Genomic DNA, 25700 nt, shown 5'->3' on the forward strand with positions numbered 1-25700 from the left:
TCAAAAAGGCTAAAATCTTTAAACAACTTCTTCTCTATACCCAGAAGGCCCATGGTACTGATATTGGACCTTTAGCATGCTGGGATGAAAGGCTACCAAGTTTGTTCAAATGAATGACCTTTACCTTCATTCAAGGTCACGGGGGTCAAATAGGCTAAAATCTTTAAACGACTATGTTGTATTGCATTTATAGTCAGATGACCGTTAAGCATTAGATCTGCTTTGTAAAAACAGGTTCTAACCTTCACAGAAATGTTTGTTATATATATGGTTTTTGTAGAAAGTCAAATAAGAGCAAGATTTTTGGCAAATTTTGTTCGCAAAACTGTTCGTTTCCGATCACTGTTTTTTAGTTCGAAGACCGCGATAAAACTTTACTATCATCTTTTTTAAAATACAGGAGCTAGACGTTCTGTCAATAATATATAGCATAAATATATAAAAATACCCTATATATTATTGACAGAACGTCAAGCTCCTGTGGTTAAAAGTACGCTTGATCGTAACGTTTTATGCAACTCTTGTTTGAAAGGATAATAGTCTTACTGATGTTAATGGCGTAAATAAATATTCTGCGAGGCTAATTATCTAAATATTGTATAAGGCTTGAACCGTTCATCGTAACCACGACACTAATGCATATAGGAAAGCTGGGCTATTGAACGCTATCCTCCATACTCGGGGGTGACTACAATTTTACTCTCACTGCCTCGGTATGGTTAATCCCCGGGGAATCCAAGGTGATTTACTTGTATAATAGTAGCAATAGAGGATAACCCCAAAGGGTTTAGAATTCCCATATAACTAAGAGTGTTAAGATAAACGTCGATAGACAGCGCCGTGCCAAGGGTTGCTTCGCTCTCTTCACCCTTCACGATCTTTGGGCAGTTTGTAATCGAACTAGCATTGACACCTTTGACAAAAAGTCAGAAGCACTTAGATTTGATATAAATAATGATATGGATGATAAAAGAGATGTCGGTTATCTAATTGATTTCAAATGCTATATTTTTTCCATTTTAAATGATTTAGGTATCATTCAAATGTTGCCAATCGCAATTCTATATTGAATTAACTCCTAGTAGACATCCACCCAACCTACATATTGTCATTGAGTATGCTATACAATTCGTACAATCTTAGCAAAAAGTTATTTTCAAATTATTAAAAACTAAAAACCACGTTGACACAGTGTGATTATAACGATATGGTATGTTTGTGTATCATTTTGGTTATTCAGAGTGAATTAAACTTAACATTTAACATTAATATTTTGGTTCATGTAGTAGGGGTTGTATTATTCTATACCACTTTGCCTCGTAGTTTAAATTGCAGGATTGAACTTTGTACCTATGGCCAGGTTTACAACCAAAGACAGCGTACCTGGGATTTCAGTGTACCAATACATTTACAGTGACTTAGGTATATGTAATCTTTCAGCTGTTGCGAAGTCGCAATACACCGCCCAATAAATCAATAGCATAAATAACAACGTCTCATATAGCAAATATGTGCAAGCAACGAAGAAACGCCAACCTACTGCAAATCTGTTTGTTTAGCTGGTTCTGTGCGAGTTTGGTTATCTATATATACATATTAATTAACAACTATAGCCATAAAAGGTTCTTGCGTTAACAGGTCTATGACCTTATATGGCATGAGCAAGTTACGACGTCGTTTGACGTTAAGGCGTGTATACATGTGAAATTATTTTATGTGATAAATTAGACTATTTCATACTTTGGAAGATTTACAGAAACATACTTTCTTCGCTGGATATGCCGTTATACAATCAGACTGACCAATATACATATTGAGTCTACTGATGCCGTCATAATCACGGATATAGTATTTCCCGTTCCGGTACAATATGGTGGTCTCAAGAAGGGCACCACCGGGGGACGTCTCGATCTTCATAACGTAATCCCGTTTGACAATATCTTTGGATGTTGCTGAGTTATTGCGCCCTGTTATGTCATATTCCGCTACGTAGTGAATAGCCTTCAATACCAATTGGCTGCAAAACTGATCATATTTAGTCAGCAATCTGTTGACGTATTCAAGCATCAGTTGCCCCAAATCTTTTGCTATTTTTGATGCAACGTCGATGTCTTTGAATAAACTACACGTGCACCAGTGACTGGAAATGCCCGCGCGGCGACAGTCTCTATCGGGTGGGATTTCACTGAACAGACTTATCCCGCGCGTGCTGTTGATGGTCCGGTTCTGAGTCTGATAGAGTACATCTAACAGTGTTTCGTGAACGTCGTACGGCGTCGTCAGTTTCCATGCATTCTCGCGCAGGTTAGATACAGCTTCGTATGCGTCAATGCTGAAGTTAGTCGGGAGGACAATGTAGGCTGCAGGAAGTCTCTCTTCCAGCCGTCCTACCGGAGACTTCCGAAGATGTCCGAACCTGGACCCGTGATCACTGAACACTATGAGCACCGTATTGTTGGCATGGCCTTTGGAGATGTAGTTTTCCAAAAATTTTGTCAAGACATCGTCGTATTCTTTCACAATATTGTCTGAGTTATGGTAAACCCTGCTGAGATACACAAAGCTAAACGATTTCGTATCGTTATACACATCGAGAAAATCGGAAACGTAGTCCAAAATTATATTTGTTTCCAGTCGGTCGCCAAAGCAGTGCTTTTTGGACCACAATTTAGGATGGGCTTCCGTTGCAGCTCCCATTGGCTCGTAGAAATGATCAACAGGAGTTTTCTTGAATCCCCTTTTCAGATAATTGAATAGACCTATATCAACCATGTCTTCCGAAAAGAGTGTAGTGTACCCATTGTTTGAATACTTGTTCCAAATAAATTCGTAGCCATCAAACGGAATCGTCTGGTTCCATCCCAAGCGTCGAAGATCTTTCACGGAAATCCCAAGCGTGATTGGAATAAGATTTGGAAACGTATTGTCACCAACCTTACTGTATCCTAATAGCTCTACAGCCCCAAGTTTATCCAAAAGAGTCCGTCTGGTCTTCGGTAGATTCCTGTAAAAGCTATTTCGGGACAGTGAATCTATTCCAAGCATCAGAACGTTGTATGCTGGGTCTTCACCTTCCTCCGTGGACCGCCTCCTTCGCTTGGCATCGACACGGGGAACGGCAAATGCATGGAAATTAGTATAAACCGATTTCTTCTCTTTTGTAAAGCATTCAACTTTGATGAAATCCGTATTAATAGACGATTCGTTTTTAAAGGTGACACTTTTATCGGTTTGGAGAGCAAAATATGTCTTTGAAGTATTCTTTGGTCGTACAACGGGAGTATATTTGCAAAAGCTTAAATTTCCGTAGAACGGCAGTGCAGCCGTGTTCAAAGTGAGTTTAGTCAAAGTTTGTAATGTCAGAGACGGAATTCTGCTACTGCATTTAATGTTTGCTGATTTTACGAGAAACGGAATGACAGATGAATCGAATGGATGAATAAATGGGATTTTACATCCGTCTGTATCGATGATAAACTTTGGGGAGATGAGTTGGTTGTCCCCTAGTCCGCGTTTGATGCCTCCGCTGTACAGAACAACACAGGCCAGGAAGGACGACGTGGAAACCAGCACCACCACAGCTATGGAGAACCGCAACAGGAACCGGAAGTGGCACGATAGAACGGTCGATGGTCCTGTAACAGAGAAAATGTCATTGAAGACCAAATTACCTCTATCAAGGACGTAGAAATCCTTGCCTCAATATTTCAAAAAAAAAAAGGAAAAGAAAGAACAACATTAGCTCCGTAACTTCAAGAATAATAATGTTTGCAGTGTCATTCAGTTTATATTATGCAAATTGTAAATTATGTTATTTTTTCTTAGGAAAAAGTATGCAAAATAATATTTAGGATATCTAATTAAAATTCGATATCCATTATCTACTCTGTAAACTCCATTTTCGTTAATACGGAATTTACGGAGTAAATAATGGACATGGAATTTTAATTAGATTGTTTTAACTTGAGTGTGTGCATAAATCCCAAAAATCTATATGAATGTGAGGTTCATGGTTGCCTAAATAGATGCGAAGACTTTTGATATATTTAGTCTTTCGAAATCATCAGTATTGAAAGAAAACGCCATTATTGTCCTATGCTCTATGGTTATCTAATAATCGTGTCACATAAAGGTCGTCTACATTTATAACATTTTATCAATAATTATAAAATATTTCTAAATTATATTAAGCATTGTCATAAGTTTAGCATTTACTATAGAACTTGTAACGTTAAGTTGTGTTGTGGCTTTTTGAATATCGCTTTTGACCGGCCGATTCTGTAGTAGCTAGCATACTTTTGAAAGTTTCAAGGTTTCAAATAGATATCTCTATGGTGGGGATATTTTATATATGGTGGCTGATTACGGCCATCTCGTGTTGTTGTGTTGTCGCCTTGTCGTGTTGTCGCCTTGTCGAATTGTCGCGGTCTCAAACTGCGACAACCCGAGATTTAACAGTTAAAATGTCGACTAGTCGCGTTTTCGAACCGCGACAAGTCGACAACACGACAAGACGACAAGTCGACAACACGACAAGTCGACATTTCAAACACGCTAATTAGCGCGTACAGAATCTCGTGTTGTCGCGGTAAAATGTCGACTTGTCGTGTTGTCGAGTTGTCGTGTTGTCGACTTGTCGCCTTCCTGTACACATGCGCAAACAATGGATAACACTCGCCATATTGGATTGCTAATGAAAATAATTGTGTGCATGTGTTTGTACCTAGATGAAGAAATTTGAAAGCAATTTCTTTACCGAGAGTTGTCAAAGTATTTTTCTCTGAACTATGAATTTCAATAATTTGTTTATTATATGATAATCGTGTAATAATGGTCTGGTCACGCCGTCTGATTAGTACGCAGTAATCGTCATCTGTTAATTTTTAGGTCACTTGAACCGCTAAGGCCTAATAGTTCGAAGGCCCGTTAATCCGAAAATTAGAAAATATTGCAATTTTATGGTGGCATATTTCTGCCATCGATTTGCCGACTTACGACTTAATAATGTCGACATCGTTAAGGCATTAAGTCGAAATCATATCGGAATATGTCGACATAAACAGAAGAATATGTCGACTTACCACATGTACATGCCCACATAATGAATCCAAGATATTTATGTAGACAGTCGGTAACTCGGCGATTAATGTGTTTATGCTCGGGTGTGACACCGACTTGTCAGTTATTGATGTCGACATCTAAACTAAAAGATGTCGACATCTGGTCTTGAAAGTGGAAATCAAAGGCCACCCTTTCATAGAGCACTGTGTATATGCAGCAATCGACGTTCATTTGATTAAAAAAAAAAATGTGATCCTGCACATCCCGGCCATGAAACTGTAGCCTGCGTGTACGTAGCTGTTAGCCCGAGCTAAGCAAGTGTACAACGAATTATTAATATATATAACCGTGGGTTGAAAATTCGTTTCAAAGCTGTGTGTGTGTTTTGTTGATTGGCATTCGTACCAAGTCCATGTAGTACATACCGTACTATACTATATTAAAAGAATGAATGAAAATAAAAATTAAAAAAAATAAAATAAAAAAAGATTTTTTTTATGTTGTATTTTCTTGTGAATCCCGAAAAAAAACCCAGTTACGTAATTTAAAAGCCATAAAGGTCACAGTACAGGTACACAACACACATTGGGAAATCAGCTTTACTTGTTAGCTTGGCCTACATAAGTATTTACATCCCTCGATCAGAGATTTAAATGTAAATCTCTGCCTCGAAAAAGTTAAGTCAGAAGTTAATCATCATATACTTATTGACAAAAAACAGAATACAAAAGATATGAAAATAAATTGAAAAGACAATACAAGAGACATGAAGGGGATATGTTAGATCTGATTCGAAAAAATAATCCGAAACAATTCTTTAAATATTTCTCGAAACAAAAAGCTAAAGTATCGCAGTCGGATTTAAAGATTGATGATTTTTATACCCACTTCAAAAACATGAATAATAAGGAGTTTGACAATGCCTGCATTTCGAGTAACGGAGAGCCTATTTTTGAAGAATTAGACATGCAGATAAGCACCGATGAAGTGTTAGCTGCCATACAAAATCTGAAAAGGGGCAAAAGCTGTAGCGAAGATAACATTTTGAATGAGGTTTTTATAGACTGTTCGAATGAACTACTTCTGTGTATTACTAATGTTTTCAATAATATATTCAAGTCTGGGTTTTTTCCAGAGTCATGGACAAAAGGTTGTGTAGTACCAATTTACAAAAAAGGTGATATCAATGACCCAAATAATTATAGGGGGCTGACATTAGTTAGTTGTATGGGTAAATTATTCACATCGATACTTAACAAAAGACTGATGAAATGGGATCAGAAGTATAATGTAATAACAGATGCCCAATTTGGTTTTAAGCCTGGATGTTCTACAATTGATGCAATTTTTGTTTTGCAAACATTGATAAACAAAACCTTAAAAAGTAAAAAAAGATTATATTGCTGCTTTATAGATTATAAGAAAGCATTTGATCTAATTGATAGAAGTATTTTGTGGACTAAACTTATAAATCAGGGAATCGATGGAAACATGCTAAAAATCATTCAATCACTTTACCAAAATGTGAAATCTTGTATCAAATATAATGGATTTCTGTCTGAATATTACAGAAACACGATCGGTCTATTCCAAGGCGAAATATTGTCACCGATTATGTACAGTTTATATGTCAATGATTGTGAAATGTGTTTTATAAGAGAGAACTGTCCATCAGTAGAAATTGGTTTGATTAACTTGTTTTTGATTATGTATGCAGATGATACAGTTCTACTCGCGGAGTCGCCCAAATCTCTGCAAGAAATGATTGATACGTTATATAAATATAAATAAAACGATTGTAAGTTGACTCTTAATATTGATAAGACAAAAATAATGATTTTCAGAAAACGGGGTAGTGAGACAGAGGGAAAATGAATATTGGACTTACAATAAATGTTAACATTGATGTAGTCGACGAATTCAATTATCTTGGTATGTTATTTAATTACAATGGGTAAATTTAAGAAAACGCAAATTCATGTTGCAAATCAAGGAAGAAAAGCCATATTTTTCATATGTAGTAAGTTGAAAAATCATGCATTTTAATATTTCGACTCAGTGTTCTATTTTTGATACATATATTAATAGTATACTGGGATATGCAAGTGAAATTTGGGGGACATCATTAATGCTCCTGAGGTTACTAAGAACCCCACCATAGGCTGCACACTAACTTTTGCAAAAATTTTCTTGGAGTAAAATAAAACAACTTGTGTAGAGTGGAGTTTGTCCTAGTTAGTCGTAAGAAACTAGGAAGGTTAGATTGCCTTTGTTATATAACGCCAGAAAATTAAAAAAAATTTCTTCGTGAAAGTGTCTAGAGGAGTAGGAATAATGTAAGGTGAGACTTTCAGAACCTGTAGATTTTAGTGAATTAGGGTATAGTGCTGTGGTTTTATCAGTTTGAACCTAGAAATTGAATCTAATGCATGATTTGCGTCGGGCAAGTATACGTGGTAAAGTTATCATTAAAAAGATCGTAATAAGACAATTAAGATTTGCTTTACGCTACCTCTGGAAATGATAGATACGTTTTGACCTGTTATACATTTACATATTATTGAAAATATTTAAAGTGATTTAAATGAACTTGAAGATGAATATCACTTTCTATTACAATGTCCATTTTATGTTGATTTACGCCCAAAAGTATATTAAGAAATATTATTACAGAACGCCTAAAGTTTATTAAGAAATATGTTTTACAGAAGACCAAGTGTTTTTAAATTAGTTAAATTATTAAGCGTTAACAACGTTAAAGAATTACAAAATACTGGTAAATTTATTCATTTTGCTATTAAGAAAAGGTCAGAAAAAGTAAAAAGTTGAGACATTTGGCTGGAAATTTATTATCTATTATATGAATCACTCTCCATCTCATTTGTTATATCAATTGTATATTTTACATGATGTAATTTGTACTTATGGACCGTAAGGTCCACGGAATAAAATGAATTGAATTGAATTGAAGTGTACAACGAATTATTAATATATATAACCGTGGGTTGAAAATTCGTTTCAAAGCTGTGTGTGTGTTTTGTTGATTGGCATTCGTACCAAGTCCATGTAGTACATACCGTACTATACTATATTAAAAGAATGAATGAAAATAAAAATAAAAAAATAAAATAAAAAAAGATTTTTTTATGTTGTATTTTCTTGTGAATCCCGAAAAAACCCAGTTACGTAATTTAAAAGCCATAAAGGTCACAGTACAGGTACACAATACACATTGGGAAATCAGCTTTACTTGTTAGCTTGGCCTACATAAGTATTTACATCCCTCGATCAGAGATTTAAATGTAAATCTCTGCCTCGATACACTTATATAAAGGCACAACGAATTTTTGTTACGGTCTTAATGGTCAGATTCAAACTTTGGGCTAAAAATCCTCCAGGGACGCGGTTTTAAACCCCCAACTCGCGATACATCTGCATCTATTTTTCGTAGTAAAAACATGCGTTCTTTGTAGTCAAACGTAGTAAAAAAAAGTCACGTGCTTATACCTCATTCATGCCATTGGCCGTAATATAAAATTGTATTATGGGTAACTAGTGATCACGTGATTTTGTGTTTACTTCCAAATATGGTGATAGTTTGCTTGCCATTTCTTCGGAGAAATTGATTTATTTGAAAATATTTAGACTCCAAAATATTATTAATATTGCATGCTTATCATTTGACTTGCACATATGCACTGTTTTACTACAAATAATGAACTGAAATGAGTTGTAAAGCTGCCATTTTCACGTTTTGTAAATAAATGATATAATACGAATTGACCAATTCAATAGGTCTAACCGTCTAATCTAAAATCAGCGAAGATCGGCTACTCCCGGCTAAATTCGTAGAATTCTAAATTTATATTTATATATATTATTACCTGCTTTAGGGCTCAGAACATATACATATAACACAGAGAAAATAAGGACAAAGTATGTATAAATACCAGGTCAGAGAAATCACTCTATTTGGAAGTAAACACACACTCATGTGACCACTAGTTACCCACTAATACAATTCCATATTTATTTCGGCCAATGGCATGAATGAGGTATAATCACGTGACTTGTTTTACTACGTTTTACTACAAAGAACGCGTCTTTTGTACAATTATGGGGGAAATCCTCCGCGGATCGTGGTTTCATTTCCACCATTTGAAATTGTTAGCAATACTATCATATCATAGTTTATTTTCCATATTATTTCCAAACAAATAGTTATAAGCTTCCGCATAGCCCACTTAGCTTTTTGGGAATCTAATACATATGTACACATATAGTAAGAAACACGGGCTTATGTGCTTACATGGCAGGTCTCAAGGCCCTCTACCAATATTGTGAATTTCATGGCCCTGGGGTCTCGGAATTTTCCCCAGGGGATAGGGTCTTTACCATAGTTTATATAGGAGACATATTTATTTGTTTGTTTAAAAGCAAAACATTATTCATAACTGTGCATATCGGAATTCAGGTGACTGTTAGACATTCTCAACTCTCATCCATTTGTAAAAAATTCAAATTTTAACAAACTTCTTCTCCACAACACGGTTTTTCTCATTTTACAGCAAGTACAAAAACAACAACAATCAAATTACAATCATGAATATTTTGTATTGATATTATTTTTTTTGCAAATTTTCAGCAAAACAAACATGTTTCAAATTAAATTAATACACATATTTGATTAATATATTTGATCTGCATTCATTATTGAATTTAAAAAAAAAAATATAATAAAAAAAAAATTATAACATAGCAAAGGTACATGGTTTGTCATTTTAATCAAGGGAGATAAATCCGATTTGAAGGATTTTCCACAAAGTGGAAAAGTTAAAGCCGCATAATCCGTATCTTTCAGGGTCCGTAAATCAACAAAAGAAAATTAGGGTACATATATTATAAAAAGTTATCAACTTTCCCCTAATTACACACCCAAAAAGTCCCGAGTTCAAAAGAAATTAATGATTAAAAATTCGATATCCAGAGTGTTTGAATAATTCACTTTCCATGCATTATTCAACCAAAATTTAGACTGGTACATTTCCTGGTCAACATCAATTATAATTTCAACACAAATTTATTAGATGATGTTTCAAGTAATTGTCGAGTACATTGTATATATACATGAACTTTGACATCTGCCATGGCACAACATGTAATCTTCAATTTATCAATGTTTCACAATCAAAGTCTACTCTAAGCCTTCTGTTTCAAATGGTGGAAATGAAACCACGATCCGCGGGGGATTTTCCCAATAATGGCACAAAACACGCGTTCTTTGTAGTCAAACGTAGTAAAACAAGTCACGTGATTATACCTCATTCATGCCATTGGCCGAAATAAATATGGAATTGTATTAGTGGGTAACTAGTGGTCACATGAGTGTGTGTTTACTTCCAAATAGAGTGATTTCTCTGACCTGGTATTTATACATAATTAGGCCTTTTGAAGAAGATCTTATTTTCTCTGTGTTATATGTACATGTATATGTTCTGAGACCTAAAGCAGGTAATAATATATATAAATATAAATTTAGAATTCTACGAATTTAGCCGGGAGTAGCCGATCTTCGCTGATCCTAGATTAGACGGTTAGACCTATTGAATTGGTCAATTCGCATTATATCATTTATTTACAAAACGTGAAAATGACAGTTTTATAACTCATTTCAGATCATTATTTATAGTAAAATAATACATATGTGCAAGTCAAAATGATATGCATGCAATATTAATAACATTTTGGAGTCTAAATATTTTCAAATAAATCAATTTCTCCGAAGAAATGGCAAGCAAACTATAACCATATTTGGAAGTAAACACACAATCACGTGATCACTAGTTACCCATAATACAATTGTATATTCCGGCCAATGGCATGAATGAGGTATAAGCACGTGACATTTTTTACTACGTTTTTACTACAAAAAATAGATGCAGATATATCCCGAGTTTGGAGCTAAAACCGCGTCCCGCGGGAGGATTTTTATCCCAACGGTTGAATCTGGCCATTAAGACCGTAACAAAAATTCGTTGTGCCTTTATATAAGTGTATCGAGGGATGTAAATATTTATGTATATATATGGACAGGGCAAGCTAACAAGTAAAGCTGGTTTCCAAATGGGTATTGCGTATCTTATGGTGGCATATTTCTGCCACCGTGTTATTTTAGGTCGAGTTACGTAACGTAACTTTGTCGAGATAATTATGTCGACCTGTCGAATTATCTCATGACTTGTTGAGATATCTATGTCGGCAAGTCGACTTACATCACGGAAAGTCGACTTACTTCCTGGAAAATTGACTTGCCTTATTACAACAAGATAACTCGACTTTCCAATATGATTATGTGGATTTGTCGTGTTAAAGCTCATCTTACCGACATACATATCTCAACAAGTCATGTTATAACTCGACTGGCTGACAAAACTATCTGGTAAAAGTCGAGTTACCATAAGTCGACCTGAATTAACTCGATGGCAGAAATATGCCACCATACACATGGACTTAGTACGAATGCTAATCCACAAAGCACACACACAGCTTTTAAACGAATTTTCAACCCACGGTTATATATATAAATAAATGATTATGGCCAAGAGGATGGAAATTCGTTGTACAAAGCAGAGTCCTAACTTCCTCAGCTCGGACTAACAGCTACAATGTGTACGTACACGCAGGCTACAGCTGCATGGCCGGGATATGCAGGATCACAATTTTTAATTTTGTAATCAAATATATAAAAACTTTTCTGAATTAACAAAATCAACGTCGAACTCTGCTGTATGGCGCCTTGCTGCATATACACAGTGCCCTATGAAAGGATGGCCTTTGAATTCCACTTTCATGACCAGATGTCGACATCTTTTAGTTTAGATGTCGACATCAATAACTGACAAGTCGGTGTCACACCCGAGCATAAACACGATTAATCGCCGAGTTACCGACTTTCTACATAATTATCTTGGAATCATTATGTGGGCAGGTTCATGTGGTAAGTCGACATATTCTTCTGTTTATGTCGACATCTTCCGATATGATGTCGACTTAATGCCTTAATTATGTCGACATCATTAAATCGTAAGTCGGCAACTCGATGGCAAAAATATGCCACCAATATGGTCTATGGTACAAGCACTGACTTCAGTTTTCTATATTCAAAGATAGTGGCTATTTCATATGATTTGCGCATGAGTAACAGGAAGGCGACAAGTCGACAACTCGACAACACGACAAGTCGACAACACGACAACTCGACAACACGACAAGTCGACATTTTACCGCGACAACACGATATTCTGTACGCGCTAATTAGCGTGTTTGAAATGTCGACTTGTCGTCTTGTCGACTTGTCGTCTTGTCGTGTTGTCGACTTGTCGCGGTTCGAAAACGCGACAAGTCGACATTTTAACTGTTAAATCTCGGGTTGTCGCAGTTTGAGACCGCGACAACTCGACAAGGCGACAGCTTGACAAGGCGACAACACAACAACACGAGATGGCCGTAATCAGCCACCATAGATAGTACATAGTTTTTCTGCCAGCGACGATATTATAAATACACTCGTATTGCAACGTACACAACAAAACTAATAATCCACGCAATGACATTCGTTACCTACGGAATCAAATTGACAAAAACACTACGCTACTTGAAAGAATTCATTTTCAGGGAATTTAGAGGATGTTATTTTTGATATGGTTCGCAAAACAATCCATGTGACGTTGAATTGTTACTGTGACGTCATCTCATTGTTATCTAGACGTCATTCTATTGTTACCATTGCTGTGCGAATCTTTATTTCCGAAACACAATGTAAACACACATGCATATTGGTTGCATAGTAAATAATACATAAGTAAGTAAAGTAAATACATCAAAGCAAAGTAAATAAATAAAAACAAATAAAAAATGTAAATAATTTACATTTGTAATTCCTATTTTCTTGGCTGTTCATGAATCCCCGAACGTTTCTGAAGATGGGCAAAGTAAATTAGCTTCACTGTTATCTATTACAGTGTACAGTGTATATTTATTTTTGTAAACATAACATATATTATATGTAATGTAAAAGTATAAATCTATTTGTGCATGTTTATCATGATGACTTGCCTTGGACTTGCCTTTGTGACATAATAATCTCCCAAGTACTTATCTTCTTATTTATATATTTTTTTGAGAGCATTGGGTTTTATTACTATATATAATTCTGTTATTTCGTATTTGAAGCATCTTCTGTATTATCTAAGAACCTACGGAAACTAATTAGGCATTGTGCTATTGATTTTTACAATTAATTATAAGAGGCTATAAGCATTCATATATAGACCAGACTCTGTTTATTTTAAGTCAAATCCTCTTTTAAGGTCAATGCCAAGCTTTTTACACAACTAAAATAGAATATAATAAGCAGATAAGGAATTCTAATTATTTGTGACATCTAAGAGGATTACTGCAGTACTAGGAGTCCAATTTAGTATGATGGGCAGTCATCATCAGCCTCAGCAGCCTGGTACAAAGGTCGACAGAGTTACGTCCCCTGGTTGATGAGCGCAGGAAGTCACCTCTCTTGAACCCGTCCACATGCAACTCGATACACAAGTGATGAGTAAGCGGAGAGGATGGGTGAAGAAAGTTGCTGCTGCACACAAACAAAATACCAGTGATTTGCTCAAACACAAGGGAGCTTTATACCATCTCTGAAGCCATGTTGGATTTTTAGAAGGTAAAACAACTTTTAAGTTTGCATGCCAGTGTTGAAAAACAACTTTTTTTTGTGGCAGAGTTTGCATGTCGTCTGCCGCCGACTTTGTAAGAGAGTTGTTTTTGTTACAGAAGTTAAGTGACAATGACCGCTGGCTTTAAACATTTTACACGCGTGTGTGACAGGGGGTCGTCTGTAATATATGGCGTTTACTGCTGGAGCTGACAGGCTTGCCTACCACAGGGGCTTGTTTCGTAATTCAATTAGGACTGATAAATGAAGTCGTGCCTTGTGGATAAAGCGTTTGTTTGTATGGGAACGTTTTAAATATTTAATGTTGTCTACTGCTGGTGTAGCATCAAATAAATACATCGATTAATTACATAAAAAATAGTTGCTAAAGCACATTTTTTGGCCTAGCATAGGCTATAGTAGACCCAGCTGCAAGATGATACATGTGCAGTTTGAATGGAAAAACGGAAGGGGTGTTTCTGCTGATAGCAAAATAAAAAATTACCAAATTACAAAATATATATATATACATTCTGCACTGTAATGTACTGCATATTTTCATTTACTGTACTATGATTTGAAGATTTAATGTATTGTAATAATGATTCAAACAGATCAGTCTAACAATATTTGATTAATAAAGCAAGACTAGATTTCAATAACCCTCCCTTCATCCTCACCTTTGACTCCATTCATACTCTATGTGGCCCTTTCACCCCTGAAGACACATTTGGACTCTTCTAGTTCAAGGACAGGAACAATCCATAATGAAGTTATAGGGGTGAATATGTTAAAAGATGTAAGAAATTAAAGGAATGAAAAAAACCCAACCCCAATTTGTTCAGCTGTCATAGAATTTATCACAGCTTAGAACAGTTTGCCTGTGTTTGGACTTTTGATAGTGTCTTTTTGTAGTAGCTGGTGGCTATTTTACTCTATATTGTGAAGACATGTAATTGCCATACATGTATCTGCAGGTGTAATACAAGTAAACTGTCTTGTGAGTTGTGGAGAAACGCATTCATATATATAGGCCTAAATTGCATAGATTAGTCCATTTCACTACATGTCATGATTAGTGATCAAGTGAAGGTTTCATTTATTTTCTGCTAGGGAAAAAAATCTGATGTCAGGGCTTTTTCTAGGGTCCCTCAGGGACCAATATTCAGCCCCATTCCCATTGAGATTTAGGCTAGAATTTTCCATTCCATGGTTTTTTTTCCCAAATTCGAAAATTTGTTTCATTAGCCTGAAAAATGTGTTTTAAAGTTGAAAATAAAATGTTCAAACAAAAATACAATGCTCAAAAATTTATGGGACTTGTCAGGACTGAAAATATTTAAACCCATTTTCAGTGGAAGTACCTAGATAAATCTAGGTATCTGTCATTAAAAATTAAGTTAAAAGAGTTAATATGCATACATATTTGGTCATCTTATTGTCTTTTAACAAAAGGACATTTATGTCGATATGCTGATGATTTTTTCCCAAATTTACTCAGAGGCCTTTTCCCAACTTACCTAGAAAAAGCCATGGATGAACACTTTCTTTTTACATGTAATATCATTGTATTCAACCCACTAAGTGCCCAGGATGCATAAAAATTGAAACAAAAAAAGGGGTACTTAATAAAACCAAATTTTGACTAGCCTTTCATGAAATTTTTGCACAAGATAAGACATTTAGATCAATTTGCAAAAGAAATCTATAAAGAAACTCACATTGTATTCATATCTTCAGTTTGCATTTAATTCAATGATAATGACATTAAGCCTAATAAAAGTGTTTGGTTTCATTAGTTTAACTTCCTAGTAACAGCCAGGGTTAGGGTTGTCACGGGTACTAAATTTTGTCCCCGGGTACCCAAATTTTAGTACCCGACCCGTACCCGGGTACTCGACACAGATCTACTGCTTTTGTAACAAATTGGGTTACGTTATGTTTGCTGTTGGGAAAGATTGGTTGATCGACGGAGATTTGATGAAATCATATGTGAGTTCAGTAAAGATAGCTTCAGTCGTTAATTGTCTACTTCATTTTTATTTGACATTCATAATTGCTAATGAGCTGCCGTAAAATGTCAGTCCGACCAGCTTGTCTGTAGCATATACCAGTCCCAGAGGAAATGTTTTTGCACATGCGCAACAGGAAGTACTACATTCGGACGGTCTCTTGTGTTATAGGATATGACTATAGTGTGACCTTTTTAGTGCACATGTCCGTCAAGTAGATTGTTCTCGCATCAAAAGACGGTCATGAGAAATAAAATGTATTGAAAAGATAAGGTGTCATCCTTGGTGAGTGAAAACATAAACAAATGAGTTGGATTTTGTAATACTTTTAATATATAGTTCTAGACTTGTTTACGTGCATCCAGACGAATTGTCCTATTTTGACGGGTACCCAGGTACACATTTTTTGACCCGGTTACATCCCCAACCCGACCCGTAACCGGGTACTTGGGTACTCGTAACAGCCCTAGCCAGGGTCATATAAGGACGTGCCTGGTTTATTGGTGGAGGAAAGCCAGAGTACCCGGAGAAAAACCACCGACCAGCAGTTGGTACCTGGTAATTTCCCCACATGGGATTTGAACCAGCATCCCAGATGTGGAGGGTTTGTGGTAATATGTTGGGACATCTTGACCACCCGGTCACCGCAGCCCCCTAATAAAAAGGGAGGGGGACTAACAGGGATGGTATGCTTATTGGGTAGTATACAGTAAACTCAAAAGCATTGCATGATTCAAAGCAAAGCCAATTCAAATGAATTCTAGATAGAGTTGGTTTGTTGCCAAATATCAGAAAAAAAAAATAAATTAAATGTTGCAATGAGAAATACATACAACTTGCATCAATAAAAAACTGTAACTGCGGAGTGTCATAATTAGAAGCAATTTTGACATTTTTTTTCTGAATGTTTGACTTAATTTGAAGTACCAGTAAAAAATCAACCTATTAGCAAGATAATTTATTTATTAAATTAGTGATAACTTCCAATTAAATCCTGCCAATTATATCATGGACCTCTACTTATAGCTGAAACATTTCCTGTTTCAGTTGACATATGAAAGTTTTTAGCAAATTGTCCCAAGTCCTGATAAATTAGTGTATAGGCCTATTCAGTCTTTTTTTGTTGCAATGAGTATTTAAGGAGCCTGGAGGCAACTTTTACAACTTCCTGTGCAGCACTTGAACAGATAAAATATGCATGTGCATTGACCAAGTGAATGTGGTAATGCCATCATGCACAGCCCGAAAAGATTACACAACATACAGTTACTGAACAGGATATACACTTGGCAGGCTGTTTCTGTTAACTACATTCTCCCTCAAATTTTAATTAATAAGTCCAGATGCATTTTACTGTTCATTATCTTAGACCTAGGCTAAGAGATGATAAAAGCCTGACGTGAAGAATAATGTGTCGGAGAATATAATAAATTATATACATGCATCTATTATGCATGCTATTCAATGTAAACTAGCCATATATGCAGATATATGTGTTAAATTATTAACACGTTGCTTTATAATTTGGATGTCCACTGAAGAATTTAGATGTAAAATTATTCTAGGAAATCAGTATGCCATAATGGTGTCCCAATACATCATTATGGCATGGGCATGGTGATGTATAGGCATAATATTGGATCTTATCTTATTGGTAAAACTTCTTGTTATGCAGTATATATTTATATATCTACCATTGAAATTAGAAGTACATGCATGTCAAGTGGAACGGTAGAGTTTTCTCTAAAGTTTTTCGTTAATTTCCTTTTACTGATTTAGCGGGACCCAGCCTTGTTGACTTCAACAAAGTCAACAGAGTTTAGTGTATAATACTATTACTATAAATAGAAGGTACAACTACATGTACAAGATTTGTTATCACTATGACTTGCTGTTATACCTGGTTACATTTTTAAAATGCAGGAGGTTATTTATAGATAGAATTTAAAAAAATAAAATTTATAAAGTTAACACAGCTTTAAAAAGCGACATACAGATCGACTTATATTCTCTTTTTAAAATTTAAAAAGTTAGACTGTCCTGTATAATTTCTTTGTACTCTAAACACTGCCTGTAGAGGGGTTTTTCAAACAATGATTTACACACACCTGTATAATTTACTTAACAAAAATAATTTACATACCTGTATGCTTTACTTTACAACAATAAAGAGTGAAATTATCATTCAAACCAGTTTGACCTAGAAATACTGTGTCAGACAATATAACTGACCTGTTTTATAGACTGATTAAGTTTACTGTTGTAATGTTTATGATAAACAACTGATTAAGTTTACTGTTGTAATGTTTATGAGAAACAACTGATTAAGTTTACTGTTGTAATGTTTATGAGAAACAACTGATTAAGTTTACTGTTGTAATGTTTATGAGAAACGACTGATTAAGTTTACTGTTGTAATGTTTATGAGAAACGACTGATTAAGTTTACTGTTGTAATGTTTATGAGAAACGACTGATTAAGTTTACTGTTGTAATGTTTATGAGAAACAACTGATTAAGTTTACTGTTGTAATGTTTATGAGAAACGACTGATTAAGTTTACTGTTGTAATGTTTATGAGAAACAACTGATTAAGTTTACTGTTGTAATGTTTATGAGAAACGACTGATTAAGTTTACTGTTGTAATGTTTATGAGAAACAACTGATTAAGTTTACTGTTGTAATGTTTATGAGAAACGACTGATTAAGTTTACTGTTGTAATGTTTATGAGAAACGACTGATTAAGTTTACTGTTGTAATGTTTATGAGAAATGACTGATTAAGTTTACTGTTGTAATGTTTATGAGAACTGACTGATTAAGTTTACTGTTGTAATGTTTATGAGAAACGGATGTACCTTATAAAGTCAGAAGTTTCAGTATTCATGCCTCATATCAGATATTCATAATATGAATCGCATGTTTGATAATGTAGTGTTAAAACATGTGTTGCCCCACTATTGATTTTCATAGGATTTTAACACTTAGAGGTCAGTTGAGCCTATAAGGGTTACATGAGGACAGTAACCAAAATATCAGTTGTCTACAATAAAAAAAACATTGGAATATATAATATGAATGACTATTATATTACCCTACCTGGCCCTTTCATTCCTGAGACTGACCATTGAATTTGGATTATATAATATTTGTTGATTAAACCTCTAATTGATAGTTATAGCTTTTAATGAGATGTGAAGATATTGCCCATATAAAAACAATCTTTTATAAATCATTCATATAATTATATGTAGCTTAAGATACAATAATCACAATGTCCCTTGCCTTTGTAATGAAGCATATGTCAGTTTGAATTACTACCTTGACTACAAGACGAATGTAAAAAAATTAAAATGAAATCAAATGCATGCTAAGTATTTTGTTGTCATTGCTCATGGGTAAGTCATCAGATTTCAAAATCTTGACGAGTTCATAGTATGTCACTATGTCGACTAAAATAATACAGGTAGTAACAGGGCTCAAAGGAGCTAACATGTCTATTCACCAAGTCTGTAAAAAGTACACCCAATATTTTACCTGAGCATGCCAGCATGTACCGGTTGTGTGACCGACATCGTAACACCATGAATGCCGAAGGTCCAATCCTGCTTTGGTTTTTCCCTCGGTATGACTACAATTAAGTCCTCCCTCTTGGGACTACAAGTCCCTGCCTGAGACCTGGACTTTCATGGTTGGTACCCTTGAGACACCATCATATCCCCGAAGGACATGTCACTAACTCCAGAATAGACTTATGCATACTCAGCTTATTAGCTGTTGTGGCCAGACAGACTGCTGACATTTCCCCCTCTATCCTGTTACGTTATTGGAGTAAAAACTACATGTGCCCTTTGTCATCAATTGAACAGTGTACATGTACAGGTGATAGGGCATCGTTTAACTGCCGTAAATCCTCTAATTATTCATCTCTTATCTGATTAGTACCCTAGGCAAGCATAAACCTCTTTTTAACATACAAAGAGGGATTAAGAGATAATGATCAATATTTAAATTAAATGTTTCAAAAGCAATTTCACATCTAGAATAAAAAGATTAAGTGAAAGTTTAACTTCTTTATGCAGTCATCAACAGATTGTCATCTAGCTTCATAGAACATAATCATAAAAATGGGTGATATCTATAATTTTAATACTGGTAACAATTGTTTTGATCTATTAAATTTTTCATGTATACCAATTAAGTAATACTTTATTAGATCCTGGAATTGAATGCCATATTTTTAATGGTATATCCCTTCCCACTTATAAGCTAATAAAAAGCTGATTACCAGATATTTATATACACGATTTGTATATTTTTTATTTCTTAAAACAGACTTTTAAAAACACCTTTAAAATATGACTTTTTTATAAATACAATGTACTGTCAGGCAGCTACATGTTGTTCTTTTTTTCTTCTTTAGATCTATGGTATGTGGTTTAAGATTTTGGGTTGGCTGTTGGCTATGTAATTCATGTTTCACAAAGAATTACAGTACAGATTTTACGGATAATTACGGTAAAATTTAAAAATCACTTACAGAGAGTTACATGACCTTGTGTTTCAGACACAGTAATAAGCGACCTTGTAGTTCAGACCTCAGTTTCCCAATATATGGGGAGCTATTTACTTAGGCTTAATGGCCTACTGTCACACACTAGGGACAGACAGACAGTTGTCATCACATGACAATCATGTACTCAAACCACAAATTAAACACCATTTAAATCTTGACATGGAGTGCACATGTAATGGCTATACACATAATGCTATGTACCATGCTATTGGATGTCGGTATTATGATTTTTAATATTTAATGGTAATCTCAGAGATTTTTATGGCGCTTTAGAAAAGTATTGACAGGATTTTTTGTCCTTTGTATATGTAACAGGAGAGGAGAAAATGTAGCGGCCAGACCAGGATTCGAACCTGGCACCCTCTAAACACTGGCTGAGTGCTCTACCGAATGAGCTACCTAGTCACCGATGATCACCCCAGTCCAATCCCGCTACACTCTTCACTCCTTTCTCGAAGTCTTCACCCTCGAAGACATACAAGACTCTTTCAAACTCCATAACAGTGGGTTATTTAGTTGGGGGCCAATTCTGTAACAGGAGAGGAGAAAATGTAGCGGCCAGACCAGGATTCGAACCCTGGACCCTCCAAACACTAGCCGAGTGCTCTACCGACTGAGCTACCTGGTCAACGATGATCGACCCAGTCCAATCCCGCTACAATATATATATTCACAGTCAGGGTCATTTATGGTCATGTTCAGTTTGAAGTTGGAGTGAATTAAAGCCAATGTACCCAGAGAAAAACCTATGAACAACATAGGTTTCAAACTTGTTACTCACAGATGGAGGGCTATTCTTGAATTATCAATATTTATTGATTTTAATGTGAAATATGGTAATTGTCATAATTACTCAAGTGTATACTGTGAGAAAAAGCTGAGAAAGTCAGTGTCACTGTTTAATGGGAAGCTTAAGCTGTGACATAATCCTTCAATCTCTAGACTAATCCTCATGATCCGATTTGGCTCTTCTAATTTGATTCATTAAAAAGGGAAATTGAACACTTTGGGATCGTCACATTGACATTTAATTCCTGAATCAGAAATTGTGGATTTAAAGAAAGGGATCCTGTTTGTTTTCTTATTACACTTTATCACTTCCCGCGGATTGAAATTTACTTCAAAAAATGAAAAAATATAGTTTTATCAACTTAAGAATAGAAAAGGATGCCTATCTTAAGAATATTTGATATAAGAATGAAAATTACATTACAGATAACGAATATAAGATTAACAGACAAGCTGACAATACAGTCAAAAATAGATCTGACTTTGTTGAATATTTAAGTGCTATATGAATACATGTACTATAATATAGAGGAAAAAATACCAGCTGACAATTAACATAATCCTCAAAACAAATTATCAATCAAAAGAAAAAAGTACAAGTAATTTTTGTAAGTCAAAGTTCCACATTTTCCAAAATGCAATCAAGTCAGCTTTCATAGACCATGCACCACAGTCAAAAATGGCTGCAGATTGTGAGTTAAAGGCTTCGGCTGTGTAATCACTTCTATAGCGGAAACAAAGACATGATGGTTTAGCCAGATGGGACTGCTGTGCTCAGAGCAGGACTGCCACCATATCTGAGTGACGACAGAATCAATAACAAAACTGCTCTAAAGTACGAACTGAAACTGCAGACAAAAAAGTCTTTTCAGAATTCAGCCTTGGCTGATAATTACCAAGATCTTAATGAAGTAAACAGAGTTCAGCAATATCAGGGTAATTCATGAAATTCTAATTCAAAACTTCAAGACCATCACAGGAAGTAAGAAAATTTAGCAATGACTGAAGAAATGTGAATGAAAAACTTATTAAAAAGCAGGCAGCTTAAATTTAAGGGTGCATGCAGTTGTCATTTCACCTACAGTATTTAAAAGCAGGCAGCTTAAATTTAAGGGTGCATGCAGTTGTCATTTCACCTACAGTATTTGCCGTAATTAGGGCACTTAAATAATTGTGACAAAGGGTGGCACTTATTAATGCACCAAAATATAAGTTGTGGAAGGAAAAAGTCACCCATATTTTAAATCTTTCTGTACTCATGATACATAAATCTTTTACAGTTAACATGCATATGCCTTTTATCCTGTAAAACACATAATTATATCGTGATTCACATGTAAAAGACTCACAAGTTCATATAATATAGGATGTTAGAGGCATCAAATGTTTTAAAATATTTTTAAATCCTACTAAAAAATAAAACTTCAACTCTTCTTCAGAGGGGGAGGGGCGCTTATAGGGGGAAGGGCGCTAATTAGTTAATTACGGCGAATACAGTTGTAATGGTGAGATTAACCCTATTGTAAAACGACATTGACTATTTGATTTCTTCATTCATTATATCTATACAAACCACATACCAAGTAACAAAGGCCATTGGTAGCCTACTGTAAATGAACTTCATTTTGCTGCTACTTAATTATAAATGTGATTTCATTTAATATAAATCAAGTGTGTGAAGATTGGAAAGAACTTTCAATATAAGCCTGGGAGATATCAAATAGTGAAGATAATCTTTCACTCACATTTTGAGATGGAAAAAAAGTAAATTAAACATGATAAAAAGTTGGGTTATAGAGTAAGACTTTAACCTACAGCTATAAGTTGCCAAGAAATCTAAATAAATTAAAAAGTAAACCTACCTACCAAATCTGAGATGTAAGTTAGAGCGCATCGCTGTGGTCCCTCTGTAAGTTTTGGCAAGGATATGTAGCATGGCTGGAGAGATTTGGGGATTGGGGTTTATCCTTTTGTAACTTTCTATTTATTGTGTTCAATGATCAGAGATTAGGCAGTAAAAAACAAACTGGTTGTCTACGATGTTAAACAGATGGAACATATTGCTTTACAAGTGTAAACAGGTCCCATCCTCACCGGGAAAGACCCATCCTTAATGCACCAAAATACAGCACCGTACCATGGGAAGTTCTGATTATAACGAACCATAATTGTGAATTATGCCCGAAAATTTACAAAAACAGTAATTAGCATTATTGTTGGCCCGATTTTGAGTTTAAATCAATGATTAATTGATTATGATAAATGTAGATAATTCAGTTATGTACCATATCCATAATTAGCACCCAGGGTGCTTGAAAATTATAACATAGGGGTGCTTATTAGGTAACAGAATGTAAGTTGTGGATGAAAATCTCTTTCCATACAAATTGGATATTAATCTCAATAATCTGTTGCAGTAAACATGCATATATGCCTTCTTCTTTGCATAAATTGAGACAAATTCTTATGTCATGATTTACATGTAAAAGATCTACAAGTTCACAAATTTGGGATACAATGCCAATGTTATAAGCATTGATCACAAAGTTGTAAAACATTTTAAATCCATGGGATGGGAGCTAGGGGGCGTGTATATAATTTCAACTCTTCCAGAACAGGGAAGGGGCACTTACAGGGGGAGGGGGCGCTAATTATGATGAATATGGTACTTATTTTATTATCATAATAGATTATAGAATATGACAGTCTATTTTTATCATTTTTGGGGTTGTTATTCCCAACATATTCCTGTCATTTTAGATAACAAATCATTGTAATGAAATATTTAATAAACATCCAAAAACCATATCTAAGCATACAGAACAACTTATTTTAGGTTCATGTCCCTTTGAGAAATTGCTACTTGGTATCCATAATCTACATATGTAAAAAATGTAATTGCCATGCCCACATTTAGATATGGTTCTGTTCTATGGGACAGTGATCGCATGACCTTTAGATGGGAGACATCATGTTGATAGTTCAGGGAAGTTATTAGCTGTAGCCTTTAGTTATAACTTCATGTCTGAGGATAAAATATCACAGGATATCCTGATGTTGTAATCTCTGACAATCAGCTGACAATACACACTGCATTTTAACTATAAATAATACACATATTGTGTATTAAGTGGTTGAAAAGTTCAAAATATAACTCCAGGTATAACACATGTTTTAAGACTATTTTCAATCACTCAAACTATTTGTGATACCCTTTTAAGGCTTGTTCGGATTCTAAAGACATACACATTACACCTTTACTATCTCTGTAGGCATTATGTTTGGCACCAAATGTAAGAGAAAGGTTAAATGAAAAAGCATCTTGAATCATGACTGCAAATTTAGCTCAGTCCAGTTTTAATTGCTTATTGGTATTGGAAGGAGGTGAAGGAAACCAATGTACCTGCAGAGAAACAACTCTTATTTCTAGCTTGCAGTTGCATCATCGGACTGCATGTTATAAAAGTCGAGACCCAGAAGGCTAGTTGTAATAATCAGTTGGCAATAGCTTTATCCCCCTATGAAACCTTTATTATTGTCTCAAAATTGATTGCCAGCTGCCAATTAAAATGCACATGACTTTGCATTTTGTATATCGTACTATTTTGTAAGCTACGATGTTTGCTCTGACTTTGAATAGGTGCACATGCCTTTGCGAGCACAACATGTGCCTTATGCCTTGCCATACGTCAGTGGTCTAATAGAACTTATTATTTCTACATTCAAGTGAATAGAGAGATATTTTATCTTTTATAATGTATCTACATAATTATACTGATAGCACATAAATTGTTTTACACAAAATAGTTCATGCAGTGATGCAGCGAGTAGATTACATCACAGATGTACCAGTCAATTTTGTTAATAACTTTTATACATTGAGACGCATTATTTAAAAAAAAAAACTAAATTTAGTTTTTGTCAGTGTGAAGCATAAAAATATACAAGAATTTAATGTCCAATTGTAAAAGACATCAGAAGAATTAGGAATTGTGATAGTAATGATATTTTGTTTATAATATGATATTTAAAAGTAAAAAAAAAATATATATAAAATTGAAAACAAAATGTATTTCTATTGAATAAAGTGTAATATTATAAAACTAAACAATACATTGACCTGTAAAGCCAAATAAATTGTAAATTGATTGGTGTTAACTACCAATCAATTATAATAATTTAGTATTTATTGAATGAAATATAGATTTAGTTAAAATTATTTTATAAACATAAGAACACTGACCTGATGACATGTTGAAAGTAGCACCAATCCGTCGTGATAACTCTTACCAAATGGGGAAAGTTTATCCATGAGAACCCCTGAATAATGACTGCTCATGCAAATTTGCTTATCAGTTTACTGCAATTTAAAGTTTAAGTTACGTTTCTTTCTTTTGATTTAACAGGTTCTTATGACTTTGATAATGTGTGATAAGTTAAATTGTGGACAGAAAGTGTTTTATAGGCCATGCATGTTGTACTGACAGTTTCTGGAGCAGTGTTTTATATAACTCTGTTGTAAGGACTTAAGGTGATGGATAGT

The 25700-nt window shown here is 34.8% G+C and overlaps 2 protein-coding genes across 5 annotated transcripts in view; one reads left to right on the top strand and one right to left on the bottom strand.

Annotated features, from left to right (window-relative positions):
* Position 1: 1 nt before the first annotated feature.
* LOC138327923 (uncharacterized) lies at positions 2–19625 on the bottom strand. Its single transcript, XM_069274388.1, has 2 exons — positions 19330–19625; positions 2–3635 (listed from the first exon to the last, which is right to left on the bottom strand). Exons 1-2 carry the CDS (start codon positions 19376–19378, stop codon positions 1735–1737), a joined length of 1950 nt encoding a protein of 649 aa, XP_069130489.1. The 5' UTR covers positions 19379–19625; the 3' UTR covers positions 2–1734.
* The window catches only part of LOC138327922 (serine-rich adhesin for platelets-like), a 70680-nt gene continuing 58631 nt past the window's right edge, over positions 13652–25700 (top strand). For 3 of the 4 annotated variants that reach the window (XM_069274382.1, XM_069274386.1, XM_069274385.1), the window contains exon 1: positions 13652–13789. The gene's annotated coding sequence lies outside the window, so the exon portion shown is untranslated. The remainder of the gene's footprint in view (positions 13790–25700) is intronic. The other variant, XM_069274383.1, reaches the window with a different exon arrangement.

This window comes from Argopecten irradians, chromosome 7, assembly GCF_041381155.1.
Source record: "Argopecten irradians isolate NY chromosome 7, Ai_NY, whole genome shotgun sequence".
Classification (NCBI taxonomy): domain Eukaryota; kingdom Metazoa; phylum Mollusca; class Bivalvia; order Pectinida; family Pectinidae; genus Argopecten; species Argopecten irradians.